General features: G+C 42.2%; 1 protein-coding gene across 4 annotated transcripts in view; it reads right to left on the bottom strand.

Annotated features, from left to right (window-relative positions):
- BICD2 (BICD cargo adaptor 2) overlaps positions 1-22,150 on the bottom strand; it is a 77,438-nt gene that overhangs the window by 3,533 nt on the left and 51,755 nt on the right. For 3 of the 4 annotated variants that reach the window (XM_075287151.1, XM_075287152.1, XM_075287153.1), the window contains exons 3-7: positions 12,463-12,615; positions 9,628-10,068; positions 7,180-8,181; positions 5,835-5,986; positions 1,650-1,860 (exon numbers count right to left, since the gene is read on the bottom strand). In XM_075287151.1, coding sequence (XP_075143252.1) covers positions 1,650-1,860; positions 5,835-5,986; positions 7,180-8,181; positions 9,628-10,068; positions 12,463-12,615 — 1,959 coding nt within the window. Of the gene's footprint in view, positions 1-309; positions 1,861-5,834; positions 5,987-7,179; positions 8,182-9,627; positions 10,069-12,462; positions 12,616-22,150 lie in introns of those variants that run through there. The other variant, XM_075287150.1, reaches the window with a different exon arrangement.

The following is a 22,150-nucleotide window of genomic DNA, read 5'->3' as shown; positions in this document are numbered from 1 at the left end:
GAGTGAGGATACAAGTAGGTGAGGGATAGCGACAGGACAATGTTAGGGATAAGGACACCATCCATTCCGACCTGAATCAGCAGAAGAAGCTATATATATGTAAAAAAATTGCTAAGAAAATTCCAGAATGAACAGGGCTTTACAATAGTACAGCATTACAAAGTAGGCACTTTACATGTATTTTTTCAGAATAAAACCATTGTGCCATAATAAACCTCCCATCAATTAGAGTCAATTCATTTCTATTTTTCCGGCACAATTTTCACAGTATTTTTTTTTTTTTTTTCAATCATATCGTTGTCTATTTTTTTTTTTTTGCTCAAATTACACTCGATAAGTAATAATTCAAGCTTCCATGAGGCATTGACCCCTAGGGGTCAGCATTTCTCTAATTGTAGAGCCCTGTTACGTTATGTGCTTGCATAAATAATGCGGATTTCTTCTGAAAGCGATTACGGTATTATTCTATGACAATATAGAATATTGGTGTTAATACTATTACTTAGAATAAACAAAAAACTGCCACGAATTATGGAGTAAATGCCAAGACGCTCTTTTCCGTATAAAGTGGAACAGGCGACGCCTCCTTTTACAGCATGTATTTTTGGTCTGTTCCTCACATAGAGGCCTCGCATCAAGTATTCTGTCGCCCAGACTAATTTCTGTATACTGTTAGCTTGTTAATACTTGAGCAGGTTTCTCAGCTATACGTGGCACATAGGACTATAGGTCAGGTTTCACGATCCGTGCTCCTATTGGCTTGGAATAAAATAATGGAGGATAGCAAAGCATGCAATAGTTGTACTGTCAGAGATGCTCGTGAAAGGTGGCAAGACCTATGCTAAACTTTCCTTACTCCTCAACACGACTTTTACGGCTACTCCGGATTTCTATAGAACGGTCACCATGATACCATGACCAACACATGCATCCCAGCCGGTCACCAATCTAATGGATCCTGCACGGCCGCACCAGATCAGCGACCCCTGAAGCTTGTAATCACTTTTGATACAAGACGGGCAAGAATTCTGCATCTTCAATTACCAATTTGCTTTCCCAACCAAATTTTTTTCTCATCTGCAATTATAATTTTGGATTCGCCCATCTGTTGTAACCACAAAGAGGCCGAAAATCACTTCCAGACTCCGCTCAGAGGGAGTAACTGGAATACATTCTGTTAACCCATATATGGTTTTAATGGCAATTCTCGTGCAATGCAAGAAGAATCGCTGCCCGGTCATTCTGCATCTAGTACCAGCTTGCGAATATAATGCAAGGCTGGCCCAACACAGTGATTATGGCTTCAGTTTGGAATCCATTGCCCCAAAAACAAAAACGCCCGACAGGTTAACTTCGGAAGTGCTGCTCCGTCTCCTTCCTGCGTTAACTTGTTGCAAGCTCCCCCCATACAAGTGTTAGTTATAATTAAGCTCGGCTTAATAATACCATTTGCATACACAGTATAACAACAGACCAGCACGGGTTAAGTGGCTGCAATATTGTAGCAATTGGCGCTTCATGCGGACTATCCAAGCGGAAAAACAAGGCTCTGCCTAGTCGCAGCAGATCTTATATTTCTCACTGCAAAACACCTGGTTGTTGAGGACAGACCCCTCGGACCTGTCCGCACAAGAGCGAACGTGACTTACACTGGGGTTACTAGTTTTGTTTTTGGACGTGGATTTTGTGCGCACACGCTTGGCCTGCTCGTGGTCCAGTTCCAGGTGCTCCAGACGTTGCGTCAGAGCTAGCTTCTGCTGGATGGCCATGCGGAGCAGAGAGTTCAATGTCTTCTTCTCATCTTCTGCAGCCGCCAGCTGCCTCTGCATTTCATCAAGCTGTGTGACATATTCATCGCATCTGCGGAGGGGGATCAAACATTAATATTTTATCCATCGGGGAGTGCATGTACATTTTGATGTCTCACATTAAAGAACAATGCGAGCAACATGGATACAGGGAGGGGTGAGGAATTTACTAAGATTGGGATCTCTACACCAGTCTTAATCCATTCCCCCACTGGCGATAACTGCGCCTGAATTATTAAGAGGCACTTGTCTCTTAAAAATTCAGGAGCACTCCCATGTCAGAGCTGAATTCTACACCAGTCATGTATAACTTATAGCAAATTTGTTAGGCCACGTTGACCGTGTATCAGCTGTCTGTGGTGGCAGCACTGCTCCTGCTTCACAAGCCATGTGACATCACGCTCAGCGATCACATGGCCTGATCGCTGCTCAGTCCCATTCAAACAAATGGGCTGAGCTGCGATAGTGCACAGCCACTATGAAAAAGTATATCGCTCTACTTGGTAAGAAGTGAAGAGGCTGCAGTCCTCACCTGAATGTTACGGACTCACAAACAGCTGATCGGCGGAGGGACCCTGAAGATGGACCCCTACTGATTTTTAAATGATCCTAAGGTCACGTCATCAATTAAAACTAGTGTGGGTAATTTCCATACGGGCTCTATGACAGTGAACGTTACCCTATATCACTGCAAAATATCTGAAACATAACGAGCAATAATGGAGTGACAAGTAAAAGTAAATGTTTTTTCAAAAAAATCCCTTTTCATTTTGTTGTAACTGGGTGACCTAAATCTGACATGTGTTCCCAGATGATTCCCCCCCTCTATTTATACCACACATACAGCTGCCTATATATAATTACTCTGTAACTCCTCCTGGGAGTCGCCTTCATGTATTAATAAATCCCTTTGTGCCTGCCCGGCCTCAGGAAGTCTTTAGTCTCAGTAGGAGTAAATGGCGGCAGACTAATTGCTGCACTTATGTCAAGAAACAGAACTGTTCCCCCTTAAATATCATATTATATATGACTGGCCCTTTTATAATATTACCCTCACCAGGCCTATAAATGCCTCATATATTTGGGGGACGTTGTAGAGCTGGCAGGAAGGAAGGAGAGAAGCCACAGGTTTGTGGTAGGAGGGAAGGTGAAGTTCACTTGTATTGTAAATTAACTTAATAGGGGCTGACCCAGTGATCGGTAAACTCTATAGGTGACCATACCCACTGAGTAAATGTCAACCAAAGCTGCTCACTATGACAGGACCAGCTAAACATCTAGTAGGGGGCATTTACTCTCCGTCAAAAAATTGGCATAGATGGGAATAGTTGTGGCACATATTTGGCGCACTACGTCCTGATCGGCCCCTTTTTTTTTTACGAAGGTGGGCCTGAGATGCCTTGGCTTGGCACATATATTAAAACCTAACCAGAGAAAACTGGGGTCACTACACAAACAAAAAATCTAATATACAGTGCAAAGCCAGGTCCTAGTATTTTTATAAACCCACATTGTGCTGTATCCCTTTAATACAGTGTGGTAAGAATATCACCCATTCTAGAATTAGGCTAGGACTCCACAGTCCAGCACGTTTTTTATGAAAAATTATGGAATAAATGCAACTCAGACAACCTCATTGCTTTGAAAAGGAAAGTTACAAGATCCTCCTCGTCCTGCTTAAAGGGGTTATCCAGAACTAGAAAACATGGCTGCCTTCTTTCAGAAACAGCTCTACTTCCTTTTCTCAGGCGAGTGGTGATGTCACAGACTTGGTCACATGTCCAATCCTAAGGCTTAGTCCCTTTCAAATATGGCTACACTGTAGCATGGCCATGTGACCAATGGATGTGATGTCACTCGCCTGAGACGAGGAAGTGGTGTTCTTTGTGAAAGAAGATAGCCACGTTTTCTAGTTCTGTATAACTCCATTAACAAGGGCAACTGCAACTTTTCTATATGGAAACATTTTAAGGTGTATTCCTATCTCAAGGATCCTATCTATACTGATAGTTTATGTAAATTGAAGACTTTTCTTAAATATATTGCTTTAGAAATGCTGCTTTGTTTTCCTGCTATGTGAACTTATTCCTCCCACAATAAGTGAGTACTTCCTCTTTTATGTTTTCAGTCCATCCTAAGCTTGTTTTATATTTAAAAAAAAAAAAAAAAAAGTTTTCCCTTTCAGAAAGATCCACAAATCGAGTTAATGCCCAATGGTTTACTGACATGGAACTATAGTTTAAGGCGATCACATTAGTGGGTATGCCCAAGCCAAGATACAACCTATAGATAAAGCCTTCTAGGCTGGGTGCATACACAAACATGCTGCAAATTCAGCAGACAAAATTGGGTGTTTTTTGCTGTTGTAAACCTATACATATCACCGGCGGTCTACTGCAGCTTTGATTTACATTGCAAGTTGACACGTTGCAAAATGAAACCCCACAACACAGGTCACGTCGAGCAGCCGATTTCAGCTCCAGCTTGTGCATGAGATTTGTGGAAGTCTCACCCATTGTTCTGCTACCACATATATTGCAGCGGGATAGCGGGCGGAGAGTTGTGGCCGCTAACCTGCTGCAATTACTGCCTGTGTATCCCCAGCAGAAAACAGAACATGGTAATTGATAGGATATGACTGACTCCATTGTGCCAGGCCCGAGCTATAGAGGGTTCTAAAAAGTTCCATAAATTACGTGTGAAGGTTTCATGGTGCTATAAATTGCTCTAGCATTCGGCCTGTATATAACCTGTCATCAGCTCTGTACAGGACTCATCAGCACAGATGGGCCTGGCACTTTCAACCACTTTAATGAAGCTTTTTGGGTTGATTAATAGCATTTGGCTGCAGCGGGGTACGTGAGCAGCACACAGAATCTATTGTCGAATCGGAAACTGCACACTTGGAAATTATATCAATGCAAGTCCCGAAATAATCCAAAATCTAATACAAAGGGCAATGATCACGTCAGACATTGAAGGCAAAAACCTCCCTTGAGATCAGTGCGTCAGAGGAATAAGGGAGCTTTGGTCTTAAAAGCAGCAAATCTGAGTGCCGCAGAACCGATGATTTGTGACATTTACACGTAGTTCCATTTTCTTTTAACACTACATTTCTTGTATCCAGTTCTCTTACAGAAAATTACACAAGCCCTTGAATTTCTTTTGCCTGTGTTTCCAGATTTATGAGGTTTTTTTTCCCAAATTCTTAATTTAACTGATTTAGAATTATGGTCAAAGATCAAAGTGATGGGAATACAATAGTAACAATCGGAAAGAAATCTTGTTTTTTTCGTTCCATTGGTAGAAACAATGCAGCTGACGTCTTGTACTAACTTATATCCCATATTGTGAATTGTGTTCTGGGACTTCACAACCTTGGCCAGCGTCTTGGTTCAGGTCAGAGGTTACCATAAAACATTGCTGACTTCACATCAAAGAAAGGAGCTGGTTCTACAATACTGTACCTGCTTCACAAGCTTCCAATTACTAATACGTTACATGAAGATATGTAGGTGGAAGGGTTTACGGCGGGGGCTGTAGTAGACGCTTATAGTATTGGCACTGGGAATTTTACTTGCATATATTTTATACCCCCCCCCCCCCCCCCTAAAAAAAACCCACGACTATTTCTTTGAGGATTCTATTACGGACTGTGTAAGGCTCCATCAACCCCATGGTGGCGATGCAAGAAATCTGGACACTTGATGCTTGGATCTCCCTCTATGTACCAGCTCAGCCCTGTTGCCCTTTCTCCACCTCACTGTCCTGTAAGACAACTAGCTGGAGCCTCCTTGCCATGTGCAGTAGAGCAAAGAGATAGCAAAGGGGGAGGGGTTTAGCTAAGTCCCACCCGCTCAGTCAGCTATCATCCTAAAATGGAACAGAATAGGAGCATTTGTGGTCATTGCAAGATTACAACAAGACTGCCAGCATTGTAAGGGCAACTATATCGCTTTACTTTTATAATTCTTTTATAGGTTTAGTGTTCCTTTAAGGGATCTTTGTGCAATTCTTTGTACATACCTAGTGGCAAACATGGCTCTGAGGGAGGAGAATGTAGCAGCGTCTTCTTTGAGCGCCTTCAGCTCGTTGCGCAGTTTCATCATGGTCTCTGTCACCATGGCTTTCTCATTCTCATACTTGCTCTTTAAGTTGGCAAGAGCGACCTCTGCAGTCTGAAGATTAAAAAAAAAAAAAAGAGAGAGAGAAATTAGACAATTTAAAGGGACTTTCTGGGAATTTATTATTGAGCTATTCTTAGGTTATGTCATCAATATCAGATCAGTGGTGCTCCAACCCCCAGCAATACCCACTGATCATTTGATTTAGGCTCCATGCACATGCAACCTTATTGCAATCCAGGGGGGCATCTGATGGCCTGTTACATTCCAATGAAAACAGAGCAGGTCCTATCGTCCTCCGTTTCATTGGAACACAACGGATCAGAAGCACCTATAGAGGTAAGTACATCACAGAATACACCTGGATGTCACTCTGAGTGTCATCTGTCTGCATTTCTCACCTCAGATCTGTCTGCGAGTCCCACCTCCGATGCAGACTTGGTTGTGTGCATGGGGTCTTACGGCCTGACAAGCAACGGAGCTCCTCAGATAGGGGAGGGGGGAGGTGAGAGCTTCGGGATTACGGTGCTGACTATCTTCAGCTTTTCCACTTATATCAGCCAGTTTAATTGAATTTGGCTGATACGGGCTGAGATAAGGAGTCCTTTACCTCTGTATGTAATGCAAGCTGACTCAAATCCAGCTCTGCTACATCAGTTTCCACATCAGCTTTATACTGTGGTAATGCATTTACAACCAATCCCTCATTACGGACTGCATACATAGCAGATAGCAGAGCAAGTGAAACCCCGCCCACCAATGTGCCAAAAAATCCAGGAAGTGAAGAAAGCACAGAGCCCTGCAGACTGCAGAACAAGCGTTATGGGAATACCCCTTTAAGAAAAATTCAGGCGGATGATTTTTTTTTTTTTTTACAGAGCTTAATTATTATCTATCAGTGCCTGGCAATAAATTCTGATGTGCCACGGATCGTCAGGAGAATATTACGATGTTAAGCTCATCACAAAAATATTCTTAATCTGGAAAATCAACGTTACAGATTCACTTGTCGCACCGCGGCAGGATGCGTTACTTTAAAGATAAGATTGAATAAGCAATGGGATAAGATTTGTCCATTCAATCTGAAAAATGGTGGAGAATTCAGCTGCTCCAGAGATTAATTGCAAATATATTTCCCTCTTTGGAAATAATGAGACATAACCTACTTTACTCAGAGCGTATCACACAATGAATAAATTATAATTGAAAAAATAATTGCTTAAGCTCCATATCAAATTGAGACTCACTTGTTTGTTGGCTTTGAGCACAGTTCTCAGCGTAGCAATCTGTTCCCTCTTAGTGCTCAAAAGAGACTTCAGCTTCAAGATGTCTTCCATGAGGGTTTCTTTGTCCTTATCGACGGCTGGGCCGAGCTCTTGACTGGCGACCTGCTGACGGGATAGCTCTGTAGATCTGTCCACGGCGGCCTGTAAATGCTTGATCTGATCTCGGATTATAGCTATAAGGTTGTAAATGTTCATGGGTTCTCTTCGAGGATCAGATACAGGTGATGGGATTGGAGATACAGGAGATCCAGAGTCACTATGGCCATTTTCATTGTTCAACAGACCCTTAGAAAGCAGTATTGGTGACCTACGACCTTTACCTTCAGGACTGTTTCTCCCGCCTTTGCCCTCCTTGTAATAATCCAGCATGACCCTGTTGGGCGTTTCGTTGTTGCACATACATACATGGTGGTACAAATTGGCCAGCTCTTCACTAAACGTAACCAGCTCATCCTGAGCCACGGTGAGACTTCCTTGTGTCTCTCCAGCCACATCGCTGACTTTCTTTAACTCTTTCTCGAGTCTGACAACTTGGTCTCTGTCTTGCCGTGTGGTCTTCTCCAGCAAGGCTATCTTTTCTGCCATGGCTTGAGTTTCAGTCTCAAATCTGCTCTTCTCCTCCTCGTATTTGGCCTCACATTCCTCATACTTGGCCTTTACAGTCTTCAGTTCTTCTTTGAGATCATGTATTTCTGCTGAGGCTACCTTGTACTTGCATTCTAAGATCTCTGGACCATTAATATCAACCTCATAATAATCTCCATCTTCGTGGCTATCCCGTTCCTTCTCATTGTCTAGAGAGGACTGGCGCTCCTTGGAGGCGTGAAGCTTCTTCATGGCGTTTAGGTTTTCAGTGAGTCTGCTAACCTTGTCGTTCTGCTCGGAGAGAGCACCTTTGGTGTTCTCCAGCTGTTTCTGAGATTCCTGAAGAGTAGAAAGCAAACCAACCTTTTCCCTTTCCACCTAAAAGGAAAGAAAGGATCAATAAAAAAGAAAAAAATACAATACAAATCAAAGATTAAGGATCATTACTTGGTAAGTAAGGACATATTTTTAGAATAAGTCTTGACTTCTGATTGGTGAGGGTCCAATCGTGCAGCCACTGACAAATGACAAGAATCAGTGGGGTCCAAGGCTCTTTCTTTTTTGTGCAACACCACTCTTGAACAAGTACTGTAGTACTTAAAAGGGTTTTTTCTTGATTGTAATACTAATGACCTTTCCTTAAGATAAGCCATCAATATCAGATCACTGGGGATTCGACACTCAAGACCCCCTATAGTCAGCTGACTGAAGAGACTTCAATGAGTAGGCCGCAATGCTCCTCAGAACATCAAACATAGCGCTTGTACATTGCATAGGGCTGTAGAGTGTAACTCTGAGCCAATCACTGAAATGGACTGAGCTGTAAACCGGAACATGATATCACTGACCTGTGAAACTGAAGCTATGCGTACCCAAGTGCCATGGTGAGCGTCTGATCTGTGTGGGTCATTGTGGAGGTATCAATCCCCCACCAATAAGGTATTGGTGATCTATTGTTAGGGTGGGTCATCAATATTCAACTTCTGGAAAACCCCTTTTAGCAAGTCCCCCATAACATTTCTCTTGTGAAAGGGATGTGCACCAACACTATCTGACGCGGTCAGCACGGACTAGATAACAGCAGACAGGGCGTAGGCGCCCCAAATGCTAACACTCAGCTGTCAATCAATTTATTCATAAATTTCTAATAGGAATTAGAGAAGAAAGGCAGAATACTCCGACACTCTTATTTTGTGGAGAATATAAGTACATATGAAATCAGACACATCAGGAGAGGGCGCAGATCCTGTGTAAAGCAACAATACAGGGTCTTCAAGAAGAAGACCATTTAGGGTCAGTGCGATGATTTCATATACTAGGATTAAGTATTTGTATTTCATTTTTATAGCCACTTCCTCGGCTGTTAAATCTGGAAAATAATATGTATTGTGAATGAATTATGATGCTTAGAATATACACGGACATCTGTAATGTAGCCAGAAGCCAGAACATCAGCAGTAAACCTGTCAAAGTCAATACGAGGAACAGTTTACAAGATATCCAGGTTTTGTTTTACGTGGTCCCTCGCCATATATTCTGGTACCTCTCAATACCAACAAAAGTGAAATTACAGCTAATAAAGAATTATTTAACCCCCCCCCCTCCCCCACTAGCTCTATCCCACACCATAAGGGTAAGCATCGAAATCGAGTTGTTCCCACTCCTTACTAAAATTTTTAGAAAGTATGAGCACAGGAACTGTGTCAGAAATAACAGACTAGGGAATGTGGGTATGTTGTAAGGTTTGTGCCCTGCTGGGGAAAGTGGCCCATAGGTGTAAACATAATGTGTGCTCTGTACTAAAGAAGCGATAAAATAATATACCTGCATGAGCTGCTGCTTCAGTTTCTGTATTTCAGAGATGTTAAGCTCACTCAACAGGTCTGAAACGAGACTTGGCGCTGGATCATTCTTCTTGGGGGTGGACGCTTTGTTATCAGCATTCATCTTGATGACTCCATTATGCTCAAAACCATTCACAACGTCATCGTTGTTGGGCTCTGTGATTTCATCACTGAACTTCAGGCCATCAAGGGAGAAGTTTAGGTGGCTGCTGAACATAGAGTCGTTGATGTTCATGTAGTGGGACAGCTCTTTGCGTAGGTTGTTTTTCTGTTCACGTTCAGTCTTCAGGGTCTCCAGAGCTTCCTCCAGTTGTCTCTCTGAAATCTCTTTTAATCGGATGGCATCTTCGAGTTGGCTATTCAAGAACTCCGTCTCTTCCTCCAGTCTTTTGATCTCATGTTTAAGACCCTCAAATTCCACCTGGAGAACACAACAGAAAAGATCAGAAACCTACAAACTGTTTATGCTGTCATACAACTATTATTATATACAAAGAATGGTATTTCAAAGTATCAATTCACATCTTCCAATAATTGATTCCCAATGATTAGCTATTTGTTAGTTATGGACGTGTGCCCCACATGTCTCAGCCCTAGAGGACAGCATATGTACATTTAAAGCTGATGATTGGGCTTTCTATCTGTGGGATCCCCATATTTAAAGGGAACCCGTCACATCAATCACGCAGTCTGATCCGTGGCCAGCAAGCCAAGGGCCTTTTACGTAGCCTCAATATTAGCCAAGTTTGTCTTCCTCCATGTAGTTTGCATCAGCCAGTACAAAAGACCAATGCAATTGAGCACCAACCAACACATTTATTGTCAATCTGGGCAACTGCAGACTGTGTAAAATGAGTAGGAGAAGCGGCGCAGACTGTGGTGCGAAAAGATTAGGGTGAGTTCACACAAGCGCAGAAGAATAGAGTAGACATTAAAATGGATCTGTCTAATCATGGAAGACAATGGATCCAGAGGGACCCCATTGACTAAAACGGGGTCGATACAATATTGGTTATTTTTGATGTCACATACCAGAAAAAAAAAAGTTGCACTTTCAGGACATTTTTTTTTCACCTGTGACACACTCTGCAATAAAAGCTCCTGACGCAGCCTTGGACATAGATGTGAATGTGGCCTCACCTAGAATCTACTCATTGAAATCCCTATGGATTACTGTGTGTACGCACTCATACAAGGCAGGGGCCTGTTCACACTGCCCACTGGACTCTTTAGCCAGGAGTAGCCAGGAAATTAAAGAAATACATTACAGGTTTAGTGTGCACAAAACCATATACCGTATGTCTGTGCTCAGCAGGACTGAAAATACAACATGACAGGTTCTCTTTAGCGTTTTTTGAGATTATTGTCCGAACCTGAAACCCAATATCAGGATTATTGTTGTGGCCATCATTTTGCCTGTGAACTATTTTGCCTATACAAGTCTTTTCAAGTCAGCAGAAAACGTGCCGCTTCTATTCGGCTTCCAGCATCTAAAGCTGTCCATACATGCCGGAGATTTACAAGCTGTAATCCATTCCTTAGAAGATCCCTTCACTGAATGATCTATGAATCACGGCTACAACTCATATAATGGGTGATCAATCCACTACAGCATGCACTGTGCAAGGTTATAGAATCAGATTACTCATGTGTTACATTTTTATTATGCATTAAATGTATTACACACCGGCTCCATATGGCTTTGGTGGACCATATCGTAGTCATTTTTATACGTGTCACATTGTGTGCCACGCACCCATAATCACATACATGACAGACACACGGCTCTGACATGTACCATAACAGGACAGCAAATTTATCATCATTCATGCCAGTTCTCTAGCATAAAAGATGACTGAAATCTACACCAGCTATATACTGCTGTATACTTCATACTAAGCACAGGGACTGACAGAGGATACACAATTTATGGCCAGTATTGCACATCATCATAAAATAAGCGCACACTACCTCACCATGCCTACTCTCAGGAAAGTGGCAAGAGTGGCATGGGTAACAATATCTGGCACAAGTAGCTAAAAAGTTTTTAATTGTTAATAAATACTGTCCCTATCCTCTAGGGGAGAATGCGTTATAACTCGTGTTGAGCGAGTAGTATTCGATCGAATACCTCACCGTCATAGGAATGCATGTAATCGGCCGAACACCAAGGGGTTCAATGCATCGAATATACAAAGCGTTTAACCCCTTGGTGTTCAGCCGATTACACGCATTCCTAAGCCGGCGAGGTATTCGATCGAATACTACTCGCTCAACACTATATCCAATGGGGCCTAAGTGTTATACTATTGCTTGTTCACACCTGTAGAAAATTAGCTTTTACAAAAAATAAAAAATTCACCGTAAATTAGAACCAAAAGGTTGTATTTTATTCAACAGTGAAATTGCGTACACACAATTCTTCTACAGGTGTGCACTTTGCCCAAGGATTGTCTATATATCAGCTCTGCACCACATGGAGCCATGCATGGCCGTATATATGAGCCTTAGCCTTGTATGCAGTGTGTTATAACTTTGTGAAGATATAAAGGACAGAAGTGGATTTAGTTAATTCTATAAAAACATTAAACCCTAGTATAAAAAAAAACAAAAAAAATCATGCTGAAGACATATTGCAGAATCTGGCTATAAAATTCTACTGTTTAATCAAAACCTATATAAATATACTAAAATATAAAAAAGATAAAAAGAGTCTATATGCAGCTAAAATATCCTATAAAAATAAAATCTCAATAATAATCCCATATTACAATATCAGTATATTACATGGCACACAGGCACCAGTATCACATACCTGATTCTGCTTAAGAACCGAAACCTGTTTCTGCAGAGAGATGTTCTCCTCCTCCAGCTCGGTGTAGTCTTGGAGTAATCTGGCTTCCCGAAATTTGTACTCTTTGATGTCATCCCGCAGGCGAGCTCTTTGGGCCTCCACATTCTGATTCAGCTGAAATGATATAGAAGTACAGGTCCTTATATAATGGATCCGGCTTGTAAGTAAATACACACAATGGAGAGGTCAGGGCTAGGGGCAATGTCAGAACATTTTGTATCTAGGTACTATTGTTCTACTGCCACAGGACAATAAATCTTAGGTCTATCTGGCACCGGCAATATCTAATAACATGATCAATCTTCCTGTGATCTATTACCTGATGGTGCCATGGGAAGAATATGAAAATCTGTCTTCCATGATGTAATTAGGAAGTCAGGTGCCTCAGTGTTGCAAACCAATAGAGGGCGCTCACTGGAATGTGCAAGCCTGTCTTCCCTGATGTAATTAGGAAGACTGAATCTCAGTGATACAGCCCAATAAAGGCTGCTCCCTTTAACATCGTGCTCGACCTTCCAAGAGGCCTTTGTTTTGCAATGATGCTGGGATTATTACCAGGTATAGTCTCTCAACCGAGGACGGCCGTTTTGATGTTATTGCATCTCGTCAGCCCGATGTAGAGAAGACTAACCTGGTAGAGGTGAGAGGCTTAGACAGGGTTAAGGGGATATCGTCACTCCTATATTATGAAAATCCATCAATTTTGTAAGCAATTGAACGTTATTAATATATTGTTCAAAATATTACTGTGTAAAATTGAATTCAACCACAAAAAAAAAACAAAAAAAACCCCACAACACTTATTCCTCTAGTCAATGTGCCCTTTTTAAATACATTAGAGGACATAGCTGTGAACGATGATACAAGAATGGATCACAGGTTGTGGCTGTGTCGCCAGAAGATTAGCAGAGAGGACACACAGACGTCTCATTACAAGTTCAGCTCTGTAGACCCAGTTACATTCCTACCCAATAGTCACAGGAACGCAGAATAACTGAAGAAACTTCATCCAAGCAGCAGAATTGGGGATATGTAACGATGTACTCAGCAAGAAATGGGGGAAGGGGCACAATGTATGTTGTAAGTGAACCGAAATATAGCAGACTTGGTCTGGGTTTATTCCAAATTACATATATATATATGTATATATATTATATATATATAGGGCCACTGCTGAATTAAGATGGTGCAGGGAATGAAAAGAGAAATCTGAATCCCATCAATATTTGCAGCAATCTTTGACCTCTGCCTTCCATTAATTCATCTCAGCTCTTACGACCAGTATCTGAAGGAACTCGGCAGAGAGGATGTTCCCGCCATCTTGGAGAACTTCTGTGGATGTAGGCTCGCTCCAATCCTTCTCTCTCTTCATGTAATGCCAGACAGACTGGATGATGTTGGGGGCCATATCATCACTCCTCCTCCAAAGGGCCAAAGGCACACCAAATATTGATGGGAATTAGATTTGTTAATTGACCAGAATTATCTATTACAATATCTATTTCTGGTTGCGTTCTTACTTTGCAGCAATTTTTTAAACACCTGACAGACTTTTGCACAGAGCTGTACCTCTGTGTACTGAGACACTATGGACAAGCGTCGTGTATCATGTGTGCAGCAGATAGTACTTGTGTCCTGAGAAGTAACATCTGCAGGGAAAACGCAATCTATAAAAAGTCAGAATGACAGCTCTGAAGTATAATAAAAGTGCGATAGTCACAGCGACTAAACTAGACTCTGACTACGCCTGAGGCTGGACTTGTACGGTTACAGATACGACATTACGCCACCAAATGTTTAAGTCTTCACAAATATATCTACCAGGAGTCTCTTACTTGACACCTCCCAGAGCATTAGCATCGCACTTTATATAACCACCTTGATTTCTTTGGCCTCTGGAGTTACTTTGGGCAATATATGTCATGAAGCGGAGTCAGACGACAGAAGATTCATTAATCTGTTAACATTGCCATCAATGAGAGACGCCATTTCCCCAGGCATCCTTCGCCATTATACAGCTGGATGATCCAGTTTTCAGAAACGATTAAGTTCTCGATGTTGCGACATACAAGATAATCTGAGAACAGAATTACCTATTGGGGTATGCCCGCACACAGCAACATGTCCACCTCTGCGCACCCCAACAGGGCCCCTATGCTGTGATAGCCCTAATGCTCAGACAACATTGGACAATATTTCCAAAAAAGAAAAATTGATTTAAAGGGGTTCTATCAGCAAAATCATGCTGATAGAGCCCCACATATGCGTGCATAGCCTTTAAAAAGGCTATTCAGGCACCGTAAATGTTATATTAAACTACCCCCCCCCCCCCCCCCCCCAGTTTTAAAATAATACCCTAAAAAAGAATGTGATCTACTTACGGATCGTGCACGCTAGGCGGGCATTCAGGGTGTGTCTTCATCTTCCTCCACGCCTCTTCTTCCTCCGATGTCATCGGGTCCCGTCCTCCAGCAGCGCTCGCGAACAGACATTGATAAAAAAAATAATGACCTGGGCGCATGCGCAGTAGCATGCGGCTTCTACTATGGCTACTACGCATGCGCCCAGGTCATTTTTTTTTTTTTATCAATGTCCATTCGCGAGCGCCGAAGGAGGACGGGACCCGATGACATCGGAGGAAGAAGAGGCGTAGATGAAGAAGACCGTGCACCCTGAATGCCCGCCCAGCGTGCACGTTCGGTAAGTAGAGCACATTCTTTTTTAGGGTATTATTTTGAAACTGGTGGGTAGTTTAATATAACATTTACGGTGCCTGAATAGCCTTTTTACAGGGTATTCACGCATATGTGGGGCTCTATCAGCATGATTTTGCTGATAGAGCCCCTTTAACAGCTCACCATTTCACGATGCAAGGTGCACGATCAAAATCTTCCAGACTCAAAGAAGACAATCTGTATCCATATGCAAGAAAAAGGTAGATCTGCAACTCTTGATCGTAGTAAAAATTAGCTTTTAATTCCTCATGTTAAACATGAGGAATTAAAAGCTAATATTTACTACGATCAAGATCTGCGGATCTACCTTTTTCTTGCATATGGATAAACATTGGACAATACATGACATAAGCTGTAAGGGACTTATAGCGGTTTAGGGGTTTAAATCGAGAAGACTGTTTTTTAAGGCTAGGTTCACATCTGCGTTGCAGACTCCGCCTCAGGTTCCGCGTAAAATTGGCGGAGAAAAAAAGTCCTGGGCTCAGTAGTTAGCACTGCAGCCCTGGGTTCAAATCCCGCCAAGAACAACATCTGCAAGGCGTTTGTATGTTCTCCCCCTAGGTTTGTGTGGGTTTCCTCCCACGGGGGGAGGAGGGGAAAGTCCTGCAAGGAGGACTTTTCTCTCTGATGGTCCCAGTATGAAACTGTGCAGAAATCCAGTGGACCCCATTATAGTCCATGGTTCCACAGGTAACCACTTTGTAAGCGGACAGGGTCTCCGTCTTTCAGGTCCCCATGCGGACCAGAACACTAGTGTGACCCTAGCATTATTCAGTTTATATCTTTCATAAAATATATACGGTATATCCAAATATAAAAGTAGCGGCGCAGATCCAATAAAGTGAGTAAATGTGACTGACAGTATTAACCATTTGTTTCCCTGACCAAGTGATAACGCAGTAGGTTTATTTGCAGTCCCATGTAAAAGCATATAAAACAAATTGGCTTCCACATCTGCACTGATGAAGGTGAAGAAGCTTGAAACAGGAATAGAAGACTGGTGTGAGTACGGGACAATAGAGCCACAGTAGTTGTCAAAGCAGCAAAAATTAGCTTCACTAAACTGAACTCGCAGAATAATACGATGACTGCGTTGGGAAATATGGCCGACACCTGGACCATTTTTATCAGCCCAAATAAATTCCCAAAGTCATGCATGAAAAGAAATGCACTGCATAGCTTCACACACTAACCTTTCTTTCAAAAGGGGTTGCCCAGGGAGTCTATCACCACTTAATTGTATGCGACAAACCCAAAAGGTCCCAACCCCAGGTCATGGGATTGGACATAACACCCATCCTCTGAGTCGCTCTGCCTCCTCTCTACACTGCTGTGTTCACCACTAGTTACTTGTATTATGGAGGCTGACAATTATATATTCAGCCAACCCATGACTCAAATAACTAGCAGTGAATACAGGAGAGGTAGATCAGTAAGTTGGAATACGCATCCAAAAATAATTCTGATTGCCTTTAAGAAAGCAAAGTAAACCTTAAAATGGTGGCAGGAGTGTCAGTGAGCCGCAGCAAGCCATAAGAACTGCTTTTAAGCTGGTTGCCTTGCTGTGGCTATTACGTGACCGTCCACTGGGTGTCAGCAGTCTGAGGACCGCCGCTGCCCGGCCATTATTCATGTCGCTGTCATCTGGATGAATTGTGTGCAGTGAATGACATTTCTATTTACTCAGGCACAAATAGAGGGATCACGTGTAAATACAGATTAACTTACATCACTTGCATTGTGCGGGAAATAAAGGAAAACAATCTGTGAAAACTAAGTCAATATAGTGGATTATACCGTAGGAAAACTTTTTTTTTTGCATTGGAGTACTATAAATACAGGCATGTGATCAGCTCAGCTCCAAGGGAGGAACCTGTATACTACAGTATATATGTAAAGTCTGCATACTAGTCAGGAGCTGGACACATAAGCAACCAGTCGGTATCATAGTGTCATACATGTAATGAAATTTATGATCACTGCAGAATAGTCTTAAAAGGAGTTGTCCTAAAACACTTCAGAATCTCAAAAACAAGATTAATACTTTAACCCGTTCCCTGCCACCTTCATTTAATTGCTTCCACGGTCCCCCATCAGTCCCTATATACAGGCCAGGAATAAAGCGTCAACATGTCGGCTGCAGCTAAACAAGTCAACGCCACCGAGGTCATCGCCGTATATCTTTGCCTGTCTACACTTTAAGTAATGTGTATATTAAATGACGTCAGGTTGTCTTGTACATGATGGTGCATTACGGTATATTCTTGCTTGTCTGTCTTGTGTTATTTGCAGCCATGCATAAACAGAGTTATAAAAAAAAATTGCGGCTTCTCTTTGTCTCAGGTTGGCTGGGTGTTCGAAAAGCAGAAAGAAAAAAAAGAACGAAAAAAAAAAACCCAGTTGAGCCTTTGCATACCCTCTCCATAGTTATGGTGGGTGTACTACAGTGAGCACATTTTCTTTCATACAGTGTCAACACAATGAAAACGGCAACATGGGACATTTAAGGACTTGAAATCCCAGCGTTACAAGTCCTAGACAATGACCATGACTTACGTCTGATGGTACAATGTGCCACGTAATCTGAAAACAAAGGAGGCAGACATTGGCCTGAAAGTGATTTACATACGGCCTGGGCTCAGGCTGACAAGTAATCCACACAGCAACAATGGGGTCATTCTCTCCTGGGAAGTGTGGCAGCAAGTATACGCGACAGATGCCAGCTTATTACGCCCAGCACTAATGAGGGCACATTCACGCACATAGAGATGATGGATGGGCAGAGATTAGCCGCACTGGGCAACACTGAACAATATTTCTATTGTACTTCGAAGGGCATGCAGATGGATATTCAGCAGGGACATCCACCACATTTAGGTGGCCAGAATGGCTTCCAAAGATATGTTATCAGAATAAAAAGACCCTCTTCCCCCAGAAATAGCCCCTCTCTTCTTCATTGGATGTGAATAATGAATCCTATTCACTAAAAGAGGTTGTCACATGAACAGAACCGGATTTAGATTTGTAGACAATTAAAGTTAAACATATTTGCATATCTAAGTCATTTAAAGTTTTATATATTTCCTCCAACCATCTTACTGGTACCAATGGATACGACAATGAATGTAATAACTTCGTATGGTCAGAAAATCAGACATGATTTCCTTGTGAAGGTCAGGTTATCTTCTTGTACACGTAGTGTCCCTGCCTGATAACTTGATCACAATAAGGAAATCTTACCTGGGTTTCAGCCAAGTCTCGACCATAAAAAATGTAATCAGTCATAGTCATATCCATTGGCAACCCACCAAGACAATATGGTCACCTCTAAGATGGCTAGAGAAAAATCAATTTAAAAAATCAATTAATTATAATTTAATTCTTTATAGCTGCAATTTTATACAAATTTAAATATGTTCACATGGGAAAACCCCTTTAAGGGGAACCAGTTACCAGGTTTGCGGTCACAGCCACCAGCATGTCGGGGTTTAGTGTCCCAAACTTGACCATATCAAAATGGGCCATACTAAAGAGGAGGCCCGGGTGCTGTTAGAAGGCACACTGCACAAATTCAATGGTATACCTCAATTCATTGGACATCAAGTGCGTGAGCTGTGACCCACAGTTAACCACAGTGCGCCTTTCTTGGTTTCATATGCACAATGCGTCCCGAACTCACCTCCTGTAAGTTATATGGACATGTACTAAACACTGCTGAGTTTTGATATAGCTGGTTAATTCCTATCTGGATAATAACATCCTGGTGGTTTACAGGTTGGGGGAAGAAAGACATAATTTTGCATTTATAAGTCCTCTCCTACTTTTGCTTGAAGCTTCTGGTCTCAGATATGTTTCCAGATTTGCCTCATGCATTTGATGGATGGCGTGCAGGCCTGCCTCTGCCAGAATTCGTCATCTACAAGACACACCTTTGTGAATGTTGGAACGATTTCAGCTTGGCTGGAAACGATCCAAGCAATTTACTTATTGTAACAAATTCTAAAAAGGAAACGCTCACGTGTTCACAGAAGAACCTGCACAGTAATAGTATGGCGAGACTACACATACAGCCAGAAGGTCCTCTTACTTTAGGTGAAAGTCAATGTCACTCCCTAGAGGACAGCTCACCCTTTCTCGCTTCAATCACTGCCATCGTGTAATTACTTTTCAGTCAATATGCCCTAAACTATTGACCAGACGACTGCAGAGCAAGCACAACAATGGTCAATCATTCCAGTCTCATTATACTGGCGGAGACTGAGTTATGGCCTCACTAAACAAAGCAATTCAGCTCTCAAGCCCCTGGTACAATACAGGATTTCTTATTTTTGGAGGCATCATATGGAGTTCTTTATATCATAAGATTACTACACATTACCTCAGAGCCTAAGAGGACACCCCTAGGTAAGAATTCTCTTCATTTCAGTAAATAAGGCTTTTTCCTAGTCCTGATCTCGTGGCAACTTTTTTCAGACAAGATGGGGTAATATTTATTTCAACGTGTCCTGTGCACATGCCTGGAAGTCAGATTGCTTACATAAGTAAAGCCCGGGCACAAAGCTGCAAGGTTGGCCAAATAGATGAGATAACAGTTTACCAAATGTCCATTCAGTCAGAGGCTAGTCCTGCTGGCACCCGATACACACCTGCATGCTCGGCATAGGCACAGGGGAGTGGAGCCTCCATAAGCATAAGAGACAAGTTGACCAAGTCCATAATTGTGGTGGAATCCGTTGACCATCTTGTGCATGTGCAGCTCCAGACTGAGATGAATTTCAATGGGGAAAATAAGCTGCCACCAGAAGTTTCTGACAGAGACCAGCGACTCCACTGACAATGCATGTTCACCAAAACAGTGTGTTCATGTATATGGCGGAAATCAGGAGGAATTGCTGCAGACCGATTGAGGATTAAATTAACAGCTATTGAAGATGTGTGGACTTCATTTCCCAAGTATGGAAGAGGGGGAATGTTGTAGCACCACTTAGACCTTGAGAATGTTCCCCTTTTTCCACCAAGGACTTATTTGCACATCCCTGTCCCAGAATTTTTACCAGGGCATGTATTATCTAATACGTCCCTGTACATCATGAGGTGGCCTGGTAGAGGCAACATCTCCTTAAGGAGACATAGTATCCCATATGGCCCTTATATACCCTGAGAACAAAAAAAATTGAGCATATTGAAATCCAACTGCCTGACTCTTCTCTACCCAGATACCTGCCACCTGGGGAATGTTAGGAGGCCTCTATAGGTTTTAGGTGGTCAGCTGATACTTACATAGATTACCATGAAACAATACTAAATATGTACAGACCAGTATGGGAGGCACAAACCAAAAACCACCCGAGCAACTGTAATCCCAAACGTAAAGATTCAGTGGACAATTGCGCCCCAGCTAGGTATTTGATTCAAAATGTAAGGCAGTGATACTTTATGGCAAGGTGCCAGATATAAAGAAGCCAAGTAGAAGTGGCAGCTCCTGCTGAAATAGGAGAGATGAATGACGACAGCTGATCGATGTTGGGCTTGAGATCTGCACAATGAAAGCTTCACAATGTGAACATGAAAAATATGAGGAAAGCTCTTTACGGATCAAGTCTGGTCAAAGTCACAAACCACCGTAACGTTACACCCATTGTAGGTATTACCTAGACTTGCCGAGTTATATCCAAATGGCCAATGACAAGACTAAACTCAATGCACTTGAGCAGAGAACTAGTTACAGCACTCACATCCCCCACCACCACTTTCGGCATGCCGCCTGTTGCCCATCATTTGCTCTTAGTAGCTTAGCAAGGACATGTGTGCCTGTAAGCAGTTGCTCAGACAGACGGGCAAAGCATGCTGACAACTGAGGATCATAAAATCCTGGAGGTATTGCAAGCCATGGGTTTAATCTCAGACACAAAAAAAAAAAAATCCTCACCCCTAGGTGGGGTTAAAAGTAACACAAATAGGTACCTTATGCTGCTGACTCACTCGTGATATTAAAATAATTGCAGAGCACAGACAAAGCCAAAAACAACCAGTGAATATGGAGATAGCGAAAAGCAAATGGAAAACACACACACTAACTATAATGTAAACCATGTGCGCAGCTCAGCATGGACACAAGTACAACAACAAAAACATTGCTCCCATAAATCCAAAAAACAGCGGATATTCACATCAGTGGTTACAGAGGAAGGGGCATGGCTGTGTAATGTGACATATAACTTTGGTTTGGTTGAGCAGAAGACACGACGGATACAGTATATGACGATGCATCTAAAATGGACCATGAACTGTAGATGTGGAATCTAAAGGATATGACGCAAGAGATGACACAAAGACTACAATTCACTGATTCGTGTGTGCAAGCATATCTCATATTGGCGAGAGATTTTTATAAGGGTTCCTCCTTCTTCGTAGGAGTCAGGGAGAAGTACAGCTAGTGTGTCCAGATGACTCACAATGAAATTATTTCAGACTGAAGTTTTCGACTTTAGACCATGACATCATCCTCATGTTCTCAGCAACTGCAACCGCCAAATTCCAACGCTAGGCAAAGAGGGGAAGAGAGGCTGAAGCAGATGCAAAGGCGTAATATTTAGTCCCTGGGAACTAATGCAAAACAGTCAATGGCAGGGCTGAGGGGTCGGTAGGCCAAGCCACCAACTCCAACTCCACAAAACATCTCCGAGCAGTAAAGCTCCTCTAATTTATTAAACTAGGGATTGAATTCTTAAGAAAGTAAATAGGTAACAAACTATGTATCCAATTAATAGTACATTATTAATAATTGCATAATATAATTAAAAATAATGAATCATTTTATTTTTAAAGAGGAGTTGGTAACTTTTTTCCTGACTCCACCCAAAATGAGTCCCAACTCCACAGCCCTGGTTACCAGGACACCCATCTACCAACAG

The sequence above is a fragment of the Leptodactylus fuscus genome, chromosome 9 (genome assembly GCF_031893055.1).
Source record: "Leptodactylus fuscus isolate aLepFus1 chromosome 9, aLepFus1.hap2, whole genome shotgun sequence".
Classification (NCBI taxonomy): domain Eukaryota; kingdom Metazoa; phylum Chordata; class Amphibia; order Anura; family Leptodactylidae; genus Leptodactylus; species Leptodactylus fuscus.
This window is presented reverse-complemented; position numbering and strand designations above follow the sequence as displayed.